This window comes from Myotis nattereri, assembly GCF_964212035.1.
Source record: "Myotis nattereri genome assembly, chromosome: 12".
NCBI classification, from domain to species: domain Eukaryota; kingdom Metazoa; phylum Chordata; class Mammalia; order Chiroptera; family Vespertilionidae; genus Myotis; species Myotis nattereri.
In genome coordinates this window covers 39,548,752-39,559,977 of record NC_138087.1, presented here as the reverse complement: position 1 = coordinate 39,559,977, position 11,226 = coordinate 39,548,752, and the positions used below count along the sequence as shown (strand labels likewise).

Below are 11,226 nucleotides of genomic sequence, written 5' to 3'. Positions count from 1 at the left end.
AAGTCCAGCTTAAATGTCATTTCGGCAAAGAAGCCTTCTCCAACCGCCTCCTTCCTTTTTAGCACTAATGCCCAATCTGTAATCACTTCACTGATTTATTGCTCACAGTCCCACTACAAGGCAGCTCCACGAAGCCTTTTGGCCAGGCGCCTGCTGAATGCATAAAGGACACATTGTTATGCACGGGGATCAGGTGCTTTGGAGATGAAACTGGCCTGGTGGCCTGCCCGAACCTGACCACCACTGCTCCAAGTTCCAGCATCTCCGTAAGGTAAGGTGTGGCCCCGTGCGCGTACACAAACGTCGTACACCGAGGCCAGAGGTCCAAAGTAAACATTTTATTCTCAGTTCTGCCTTAGCCATCTCTAGTTTTGCAAGCATGAGTAAATGGAATCAACAAGAATACTCCCCCTGAATGTCTCTCATTACGATTTGCCAGTGAAAAAGTTCCCTGTTTTTCCTAAAGAGAGTGATTGCAGGGCAATCTATGCAGGGACTTGATGGTTAGAGCATGGGGTTGATCATCCGTGCTTCACACCAGCCCGGCTGGTGTGGCTCAGTGGTTGAGCGTCGGTCTATGAACCAGGAGGTCACGGTTCGATTCCCAGTCAGCGCACATGCCTGGGTTGCGGCCGATCCCACTGGGTGGCGTGCCAATTCCTCTCTCACAGAGCAGCGCGTGGCCGCAGCGTCTATCAACAGCAGCCCAGCAGACCTGCCCCAAGTGACAGGGCTGGACGAGGAAGAGATCCACAAGGTGGTGTGTGGGCCAAGATTCATTAACCCACTCCGGGGCGGGGCCAGCAGAGGGGGAGAGGGATGCTGCCTTCACAGCCTCCAATCTGATGCATCCAAACCCAAATGAGCCCGGAAGAACCCTAGACCAGCAGAAAGGTGAGCCATAGAGTGAGGTCCTCTGAAGGGCCCCCCTTTTAGAGCAGTTCCCAGAGGGGGACCCCCACCCCCACCCTGGACACTGCATGGTGAGGAGGGGATCTTTCCTTCCTGCTCCTGAGGTTCACAGGACAGTCTCGCGAATGACACCGATGAGGCTGTGTGGCCGCTCAGCCGCCCGCCGGGGCCTCCTCTCCACTCTCGGCCTCCCGGCCGCCACGAAGGTGCTCAGGTCCCCGCAGCTCCACAGGTGCAGCACGCCGGGCTGTCTCCGCGAGGGCGGCAGGTGGGCCCTGGGCAGGCTGGGCTGCAAGGGGGCCATTATCTTTGGGAGAAGGAAGAGGGTGGGGAGAGGTTAAGCTTCAGTCTGCCTCCTACGTCCATCCCTGTGATGCTTAGTTGCCTTGAGGAAGAAAAGAGAGCGTTCTCCCAAAGTGGAACCCACGTGGAATTCCAGAGACCTAACAGAGTACCTCTTTTCTCAAGTTTCTAACACATTCCCCAGATGTCCTGTGGTTTCACAGGTAGCCCTGCCTCACTTCCCTGACTCATCTATTGCAATGTCCTGCTTTATCCTGAACATTGCTCATCACTTTCCCCAATTTCACTGTGGCCTCACAGGAAGGGACGGGAGCCTGTCAGAGACGCGGGTTCCCAGCTCCCCGCACACGTGAGTGAGGAGTGGGGCGCAACACCTGTACTTGCAACCAGAACCCAGGCAATACTAACGTACTCAAACATTTGGTACCTGTTATTTGGCATTGTGACCAGGTAATGAGTTTATAAAATGTCAACCAAAACCAGTGATGCTTCTAACCGACCAAATAGCCCTCCAATAAACAGCATAACAACTAATCCAGTTTATTTGTAAAAACTCCTAAGAATGGTTCTACTGCTAGATCCATTTTTGGCCATGTGCCACATACATAACGTTAAGGACAACACAATATGACTTATTTTGTAAAAATGACAAAAGCATGATAAATCCCTCACCCAACTGGGATGGATGAGGGGAGAGCTGCCCAGTGCACAGAAGTCTGTTACACTGCACAGCCCCGTCTATGACCTACAACACTGTCAGCGGCCTGGGAGAAGCCCGGTGCTTGGTTAGCATCTACGTCATAGAGCAATCGTTGGGATGATGTTTTGTTTAGTTTGCACCATTCAGAATTGTTTCTTATCCTCACCCACGGACATGATTTTTTAAACTGATTTTGAGAGAGACGGGTGAGAGAGAACATCGATTGGTTGCCTTCTGTACGGGGATCGAACCCACAACCTAGTTATATGCCTTGACTGGGGATCAAACCCACAGCCTTCTGGTGCAGGGGACGGCGCTCCAACCAACTGAGCCATCCAGCCAGGGCCCATTGTGAGACGTTAAGGTCACTAAAAAGTTAACCCTCCAAGAGATGAGATGTCAGATTTGCTAACACTCCATGATTCTGTCTGTCTTTAGGGCCTGTCCTTGTTTCCTGAGTAAGAAGAAAATTCCCACATTCATAGCTATCGACTGTTGTTACGTGTAAGTTAGGAGAAGTGGTTTTGAATTGGTGAAACTTGAAGAGGATCTACAAATGCATCCTAATAACGTAGAGAAAGTGAAAATGTGCAAACGCTGGGAGGCTCCAGCAGATGGCCCAGGTCTACTGCACCAGTCCCAGCACCTGAACTGCGATCCAGGCCCAGTGAATGCTGGTGGCGACAGCACCTGTTGTCTTTTACCCACAGTGATGTCCCAGCGAGCAGGGCTTGGCAGAAGGTCCAGACCCCCTGCGTGGCGGGTGCTCCGGCTCTTACCTCACCAGAGCTCGGCAGCCTTTCAGTGACGCCAAATGCTCGCTCCTGTTTAGTGGCTACTGAGGCTGCACAGGGGAAAGGAGGCAGGAAGTGGCATTTTGCACAGACCAGGGACTCCCGGACGTAAATGTCTCCCCAAAGTGGGATACTACCTAGAGCCTGACCCAGAGCCATGGGCCAACCACTCTTTCAGAAAGCAGACAAGAGGGCCCATGGCCTGTGCACCTCTTCGTGCGAGGAATCGGACTGCTCTCGGGCTCCCCTGAGGGGCTGGGAGAGACTCTGGCTGTGGCTTCTGTTAGAAGCGACCGGGAGGTAGAAAGGGGGAACAGAAAGGACAGTGAGAAGGGGATCGGGTCAAACTGCCTTGAAATTTTACCCAGGATCCCGGTGCTGGTAACGACCTGAGAATCAGCCCATCTCAACTCAGGAAGTGTCTGCTGGGCACTGGCTGCACGCAGCCAGGTAGCACCGCGGCCGTGGCCACCACCCCACGCCCCTGGAGCAGTGCAGTCAACGCCCCCAAGGTGACCACTTTTAAAAAGAGGTGGGTAAGCGAAGATGCGGCCCATCCCCAGTTCTCATCAGAAGGAAAGTCCCTTCATTCAGAAACACAGGTGCAGGACCACCTCGTGCAGCCCTCCACTTTCCCGTGAGAGACCTGACGCCGAAGAGGACCCTTCACGCGCCCACTTGTATCTTTTCCCCTGTGGCTTCCACTCAGGGGATCGCGCTGTACGATTTAACCTGGAAAGAAAGGGTGTGTGCTCCATGTAGGCCTATCAGCTTAGCTATCTTGCCAAGCATTTCACGGGAATGTGAACAGCTCCCAGAATCTTGCCAAATTAAAAATTCAGGCGTGTCCGTCATTGTCAAAGGGCTGAGAAAACATGCCACATCCAGGGACACTTTCAACACTGGGAGCCAGACGATGTATGTGACCCCCACTGCCCAGGCCCCTGCTTTGAGCCCCAAGCTGCACCCTTCGCTTTTTCCAGGCATCCACAGCCCGGAAAAAACGGGTTCCTTTTCCTCTGGGCCAAGAAGGCTGGGGAAAGTCACCACGCCTGAAAAGAAAGTGCTCGGCTTCCTCTCCACTCCCCACCCCACCTCCCCCCTCCCACCCCCACAACCTCCGAACCACATTTCCCCTGACACAGCAACCAGGAACTTATGGCGCCCGAGACAGGAACTCGGAGAGGCATTTGGGCTGCTGGGGAAACAAGGGATCTGACTCACACCGGATAATAAAATTAAAGCTACCTGTTCTAGGAAGCTGGCACTCGTGATGGCCTCCTCCATGTGCTCCTCGTCGGACTTCAGAACCGACTTGATGTTTTCCACCAGTTCGTGGATGTCGGGCGTCATGGCGCAGGAGGACTGCTCCAGGAACCTGGCCACCAGCAGCTTGGTGTCGATGTACGACTTGTAGTCTATCAGAGACTGCGGCCTGCACCTGGCAGCTCTGGGTCGCAAACCCCGCCTCAGGGTCACCGCCGCCAGATCCGGCCTCCCCTCCGTCTGCGTGGCAGCTTCGCAGCTGAGCACGGGAGCGGCTGCGGGCAGACAAACAGCGCGGAGCCATTGGCCGTGGCCCCGCGAGCACGCGCTGCGTGTGAAACAGCACGGACGCTGCACTCGGCGCGGGAAGCACAGGACGAATGCCAACAGCCATGCGCGCCTCGCTTCTCATGTTGCCAAAGGAAAAAAACACACAAAACCAACAGCTATGACATGAGCTTATTTCCTGATGTAGTGCCAACAGGATATGTCCCCAGCACATTTTATGGTGCCACGGAAAACACGGCCCCCACAGTAAAGACAGATGATGGAGAAGGGCATCCCGCATACAAACCACAGCGGAGCAGCGGTGTCATGGGGTGATGGCCCATGTCTGCGGACGGGTGGGCAAGCAGACAAAGCGTGGCTGGCTGATGGAGAAACGTTCAAGGGGGGGGATGAAGGAGCCGCTGAGAGGCAGGGGCTAAGGAAAGACAGGACCCGTGGGATGAGGGGAAGGCTCTGTGCACTTGGACTGTACCTTTGTCCTAAACATCCGCGAGGGCACTGCACTGACATGCTATCAGTGCTCGCACCGGGGCTGTAGGCAGCGCTACGGCTGATGATTACAGAAAGAGAAATCTAAGTGCAGGAACGCTAGGTCATTCCAGAAGTCAGCAGTGGGCCTGGGAAACCCACCGCAGGCTCTCACGTCCACAACGACCTGCTTTAGCGAGTGTGTAAGGGTGCAGGACACGGCTGCACCTCAGGCGGGTGAAGTGGGAGGCAGGCCTGGCTCCCGCGTGTTCGGAAGCCAGCCAGCAGCCTTCAGTGCACGCGGCCCTGGAGGTTTCAGTCTGCGAAGGCCTGACAAGCAGGATCTGAGATAGTCAATGAGGAAAGGAAGCAGAGGGTGGAAGAGCAGGTGGAGGGAGGGGAGCACCCTTTTCCTCTGGAGAACGCAGGCATGAGGATCTGCAAACAGCGGTGAGCAGCGGTCCTCCTGGGCTGCCACAGGCATGTCACAGAGCCAGGACCTCCCAGGAGCACTCCCTACAGACACCCAGGTGTGAGGACAGGGGCCTCACCAGTCCCTTGAAGGCAACCTGGTCCCTTCCACAATGGAGGGCTCAACAGGTAAACACGGGCCACCCTCCTCCTGCAGCGCTGCAGCATGGGAAGGGGTTCTGGAAAGACCTCGCTGAGCTGTGCAGACAGCAACGTTCCGGTTGAAGCCCGCAGGTGGCCAGCTCGAGCCCTCAGCTTGCCAGGTATGGCAGAGACAGCAGTGAAGAAGGGTCTGGGAGTGGAGGGCTGGCTGCCCGCCTGCTGGCGTGGCAGAGGCACTCAGTCCCAGGGGTGAGGGGGGATAGGGGGGGTGGGGGGAGGGGAGGAAGAGAGGGGGAGGTGGTGGGCTCCTCCCCATGCAAGAGCACCGGTGAGACGAGAGGCGAGGAGTGCTTTCTGGCTCCCACACTGTCAGTCAAGACTGGGGCCAACAACACAGGCTGTCAGAGGAACAGAACTGGAATGAAGGGGTGACCCAGGCCCCGGAGAAGGCAAGGGGAGAGCAGGAGGAAAGCGAGGGCACTGGTGAGAACAGGTCACTGAGAGAAGCCGGTGTGCACAGGATTACAGAGGGTTTTCATTTTCTTCCTTTCGTTCCTTTATTTCTTACAATTTTCTACACTGAAGACATTTGAAGATGTTCAGGTATTCAGATATTCAGATAACATCTAGACACAAACAAACTCAAAACAGAGAGGGAGGGGGATGAAGTGTGGGTTTCGCTCTATCCAAAGTTCTTAAACAAGGTGGGATTTAAATAATTCAGTCCATTCATACTCAGTAAAAAAGGCAACTGATATTAAATTATAGAAGAGGGGATAAAACCAAGGCCACCCTTTGACTTTTCCTTGAGAGAGAATGTGTATTCCCACACGATCGCAAGCACGTAGAGATCAGAAAGAGATTTGCGTTGTTTTCTTCATGTAGTACCTATCACAGCATCGTCTGCAACCAAGTGCTTTTGATGACAATGACTTAAAAAGAAAAACACCCTTGCCCGCCAGTGTGGCTCAGTGGTTGAGCATCAACCTATGAACCAGGAGGTCAGGGTTTGATTCCCAGTCAGGGTACATGCCCGGATTGCGGGCTCGATGACCAGTAGGGGGCATGCAGGAGGCAGCCAATCAATGATTCTCTCTCATCATTGATGTTTCTTTCTCTCTCTCTCTCTCTCTCTCTCTCTCTCTCTCTCTCTCTCTCTCCCCCCCCCCCTTTCCTCTCCCAAATCAATAAAAATATATTTTAAAAACCAAACAAAAATAAAATAAAAACACCCACCAGCCTTAAAAGATGGGGCAGATGTATATCCCTAATGTGCACATAGAATATCTTATTTTCTCAAGGCATCTCTTGAACTGCAGGGCCCTGGGTGGCTGGAGCCACCTGCTTTCACGTGGCACCTGGAGGCAAGCCAGTGTTCTGCGGGAGCCTGGGGGACGGCCTCACCTCGCTCTGCGGAAGGATGGAACACAGGGTCGCTCTTCGACCTTGTCATCGTGGGCTGGAGGGCTCTCTGGCTTCTCCCGGGATGTGGCTGGTCTGAGTTGGCTACTGAAGTGGATGCGCTTTCTTCCCCAGGTGTGTTAGGAATGTTCCCATCTAAGTATTTTTTTTTAAAAAGGAGAAACAAAAATTATTTTGCCAGCTGCAGCCCTTAAAAATGTGGGCAGGAAACACCTGTGAGCCCAAACCTGCTGGGGCCCGGGCCATCCAGTTGACAACATTTGCTTAGGCGGCTGGCCCGAGCAGCTTTTATTTCCCAGCACTGTGGGAAACGCTGCCTCTCCCAACCACCGCTCCAGGCCTTAGACAAACAAAACCTTCACTTCCAAATAACGAAGCCCTGCCAAAATGTCAGTGTTTCCTAAAGGTGCTTAGTGTCTTCTCCAGTGAAGCATCCCGGTGAGAGAGGGAATGTGCATTACCGCACCATCGCCTCGGCATGGGGGAGCTCCGAGCCGGCTCATGCTTTCTGACCGTTCGGGACGGGCTTGGAGGGTGGGAAATACCTGCCCAGGTGAGGTGCTGCCCTGTGGGCTGCAGACCACGTGCAGGCAGGGGGTGTCTGCAGGCTGGGCCATGAAACTTCTGTTGAGCCAAGTTAAAGAGCCAGTAGCCACTGAACGCATCAATGAAACCACTCTGGAATTGGGTGACTGCTGCTCGGGGAAATAAAACTCACATCCTTTGTGAGCCTGAGCTGTGGGCTGGGAAACTGTTTTTAAGAAGTGAAAGAATGGGAGAACGTATTTGACAATGATACTTCTGATAAGGGTTAATATCCAAAATATATAAGGAACTCATACAACTTAACAAAAGGAAGACAAGCAATCCAATTAAAAAATGGGCAAAGGACCTAAATAGACACTTCTCCAAAGGGGACATACAGATGGCCAAGAGACATATGAAATCATGCTCAAAGTCACTAATCATCAGTGAAACACAAATTAAAACAAAAAGATTAGCACCTCACACCTGTCAGAATGGCTACCATCAACAAATCAACAAATGACAGGTGCTGGAGAGGATGTGGAGAAAAAGGAACCCACATGCACTGCTGGTGGGAATGCAGACTGGTGCAGCCACTATGGAAGACAGTATGGAGTTTCCTCAAAAAATTAAATATGGAACTGCCACTTGACCCAGTGATCCTACTTCTAGGAATATATCCTAAGAAGCCCAAAATACCAATCAGAAAGGATGTATGCATCCCGATGTTCATAGCAGCACAATTTACAATAGCTAAGTTGTGGAAACAGCCCAAGTGCCCATCAGTACATGAGTGGATAAAAAAGCTGTGGTACATCTACACCATGGAACACTAGCAGCAGTAAAAAAGAAGGATCTCTTACCCTCTGAGACAGCATGGAGGGACCTGGAGAGTATTATGCTAAGCGAAATAAGCCAGTCAGAGAAAGACAAGTATCACACGATCTCAGTTATGTGTGGAATCGAATGAACAAAATAAATTGAAGAACAAAATAGACCCAGAGACATAGAAGCATAGTACAGACTGTGGAATCTCAGAGGGAAGACAGGGGTGGGTGGGTGGGTGGGAAGAGATCAACCAAAGAGCTTGTATGTATATACCATAAGACAACAGGGAGGCAAATGCCTGGGGCGGGGGGGGGCTAGAAGGGGTCAATGAAGGAAAATGGGGGACATATGTAATACTTTCAACAATAAAGATTTTTAAAAAGAAAAAAGAAATGGAAGAATTACAAACATACTCAGGAAACAGAGCGCACTGTGTAATTCTACATAAGACCGAAGGTGAACAGGACAGAAACCCAACTCCAACGGTTCTGCTGAAAAACCACTTCTGTCTATCATAGCTAAAAGTTGATCCATTCTTTATCACCGTGTGCAATTTTGTCCTGGTGGGCAATTTTCTGGGACACTTAAAACCTCTCCAAAGAGAGAAAGCTGCAACAATGTCCCCTTAAATGGCAAAGATAAATACAAACCGACTCTAATATTTAATGCAGGACTGGAAATCAAAATTCCCTGCATGTTAAGGCAGCACGACCAGAGCATGATCTCACAGCAAATCACCCTTGTAAGAAATGAAATGCTTTTTATTTTCTCTTCAAAACAGCTCATCTTATTTTAACAGCAGAAGAAAAAATCTTAGGTTGGAAAACACAGGAATGCCAAATTAAACTCTAATCTATGTCATAAGTCCCTGAGAATAGTCTGGTAACTCATAACAGATTCTAGAATTATCTGTATTTCTGTTCAATGTTATCTCCCACTTGTACGCCCTCAACGTTGATAGTAGTTTTGCACCTGCAAAGGCTGTAGCTCCAAGAATATCTGACCCCCAACAAAATACCACGGAGATCATTATTTTACCACGTTTTAACTTACTGCCTCACAAGGGTGGGCAGTGACCGCGTGCATTACCGTGAGTCACCGGCACGCCGATCGGTTCCATCGGGCTGGTGGCGGCTTCTGACCCCTCTGATATTTGGAATGAAGACGTCTGCATCACAGGAAAAGAGAGGAATATTGGTTGATGTTCAACTCAAGCATCATCTGGGCTCCGTGAACTTAAAAGGATCTGCAGAGCAAACGGTCTCCCATGGCTGTCTGTACCCAATGCAGCTTTGCCTACTTGTGGTCAACATACCAGAGCGAACCTGCATGGACAGTACCTGCTCCCGTTCTGTCTCGTTCACCACAGCTTCGTATGGAGGCGGCGGGTCCAGAGGACAGAACACCTCCACGCCTTTGATTCTCGCTCCATAGATATGCGGCAGTGGGATCACGTCGGGACCAACCATCCTAGGAAAAGCATCTTGGCATCAGGAAGCACGTTCTACAGACAGGACAGCGGACCTGGGCGGCTCCCGCATGCTGGCCTTTGCCTCTAGATGCTTATCCTTAGGCAAGTGGCAACGCATCGTGTGCGATACCATTGTTCCTTTAAAACCCACCAGGCAAAAAGCAAACAATAATCCCTGAGAGACAGAAAGCAGATGAGCAGTTGCCAGGGGCTGGCGGGAAGGATGGAGTGGGGAGTGGCTGACTGATGGAGATAGAACTCCTTGGAGGTGAAAAAGATGATTCAGAACTAGATGGAGGTGATGGTTGCATGTGAATGTACTAAATGCCACTGAATTGAACATTTTCAAATGGTTAACTTCACCCCAATTAAAGAAAAGACAAAATTAGGGACACAGAGAAACTCAATTATTTCTGACATGACAATGTTCTTATCTGGGTTTCCCTAATGTCTGATTCGTGGTAGAAACTCACTACTTGTTAAATATATTTGAAAGGATAAGTAAATTTTTAAAATAAAGCAACCACATCAGAGCTCAGAGACAAAGCAGCATACAGTAGAGGGAGGAGAGGGCCCCTTCCCGAGGGTGGCCATTCACCAAACACTGATGGGCGCTTGCTGCATGCCAGGCACTGCGCATTTTGTCCTGCGGGTGAGGGGCCCTTGACAGCAGAAAACAAAAACAAAAAACCCACAAGATTTCCTGCCAGCATCCACAGAAAATCACACACACACACACACACACACACACACACACACACACACCCCTACGTAACAAAGAACCTAAATTTTAAAATAACAGTGAATATTTAAAAAACTGAACTACCAAGCAAAATAGAGGCAGACTCATAGATAGAGAACAGGCAGACAACTCTGGTTGGGGAGGGGGAAGGGAGGGAGGATTGAGCAAAAAAGAATAAAAAGAGAGAGAGAACTCAGGACATGGACAACACCGTGGTGATGGCAGTGGTTAGGGGTGGGGGTGGAAAAGGGCATAGAGGGGATAAATAGTAATGGGGAAAATAAAATATTTTAAAAATTAATTAAATAATAGTTAAAAATACGTGGAATTTTGCAACTTTTAAAAAATATTTTTAGATTGATTTCAGAGAGGAAGGGAGAGGGAGAGAAACATCAGTGATGAGAGAGAATCATTGGTTGGCTGCCTCCTACACGCCCCACATTGGGGATCAAGCCCGCAACCTGAGCATGTACCCTGACTGGGAATCAAACCTTGACCTCCTGGTTCATAAGTCAATGCTCAACCACTGAGCCACACCAGCCGAGCGGGAGTTTGCACCTTTTAACGAAACTCCCAGTTATAAAAATAAGTCCTGGGGATATAATGTACAGCATGGCGACTATAGTTAATAATACTCAATTGTATTTGAAACTTGCTAAGACAGAAGGTCTTAAAAATTCCCAAGGATGCATCAGCTAACCAGACCTATTGTGGAGATCATTTGCTATATATACAAATGTCAAATCATTATGTCGCACACCTGAATTTGTATCCAATTTCAATTGTATCTCAATTTTTAAAAATACACAGAAGACCCCAAAAACCTATATTCAATCCATGGAGTATTGGAGGATGGAAAACATAGATAACAGCAAAGTTTAACGTCTGCTGTTGAAACGCAAACACAGACACACCCTGAAGGAGACGAAGGAGG

General features: G+C 50.4%; 1 protein-coding gene across 2 annotated transcripts in view; it reads right to left on the bottom strand.

The window, feature by feature from the left end:
- Positions 1-317: 317 nt before the first annotated feature.
- ENTREP1 (endosomal transmembrane epsin interactor 1) overlaps positions 318-11,226 on the bottom strand; it is a 56,196-nt gene continuing 45,287 nt past the window's right edge. The window contains exons 7-11 of one of the 2 annotated variants that reach the window (XM_081103875.1): positions 9,420-9,549; positions 9,169-9,247; positions 6,709-6,861; positions 3,958-4,250; positions 318-1,219 (exon numbers count right to left, since the gene is read on the bottom strand). In XM_081103875.1, the coding sequence (XP_080960001.1) occupies positions 1,019-1,219; positions 3,958-4,250; positions 6,709-6,861; positions 9,169-9,247; positions 9,420-9,549 (856 nt within the window). In that variant the 3' untranslated portion in view covers positions 318-1,018. The remainder of the gene's footprint in view (positions 1,220-3,957; positions 4,251-6,708; positions 6,862-9,168; positions 9,248-9,419; positions 9,550-11,226) is intronic. The other variant, XM_081103876.1, reaches the window with a different exon arrangement.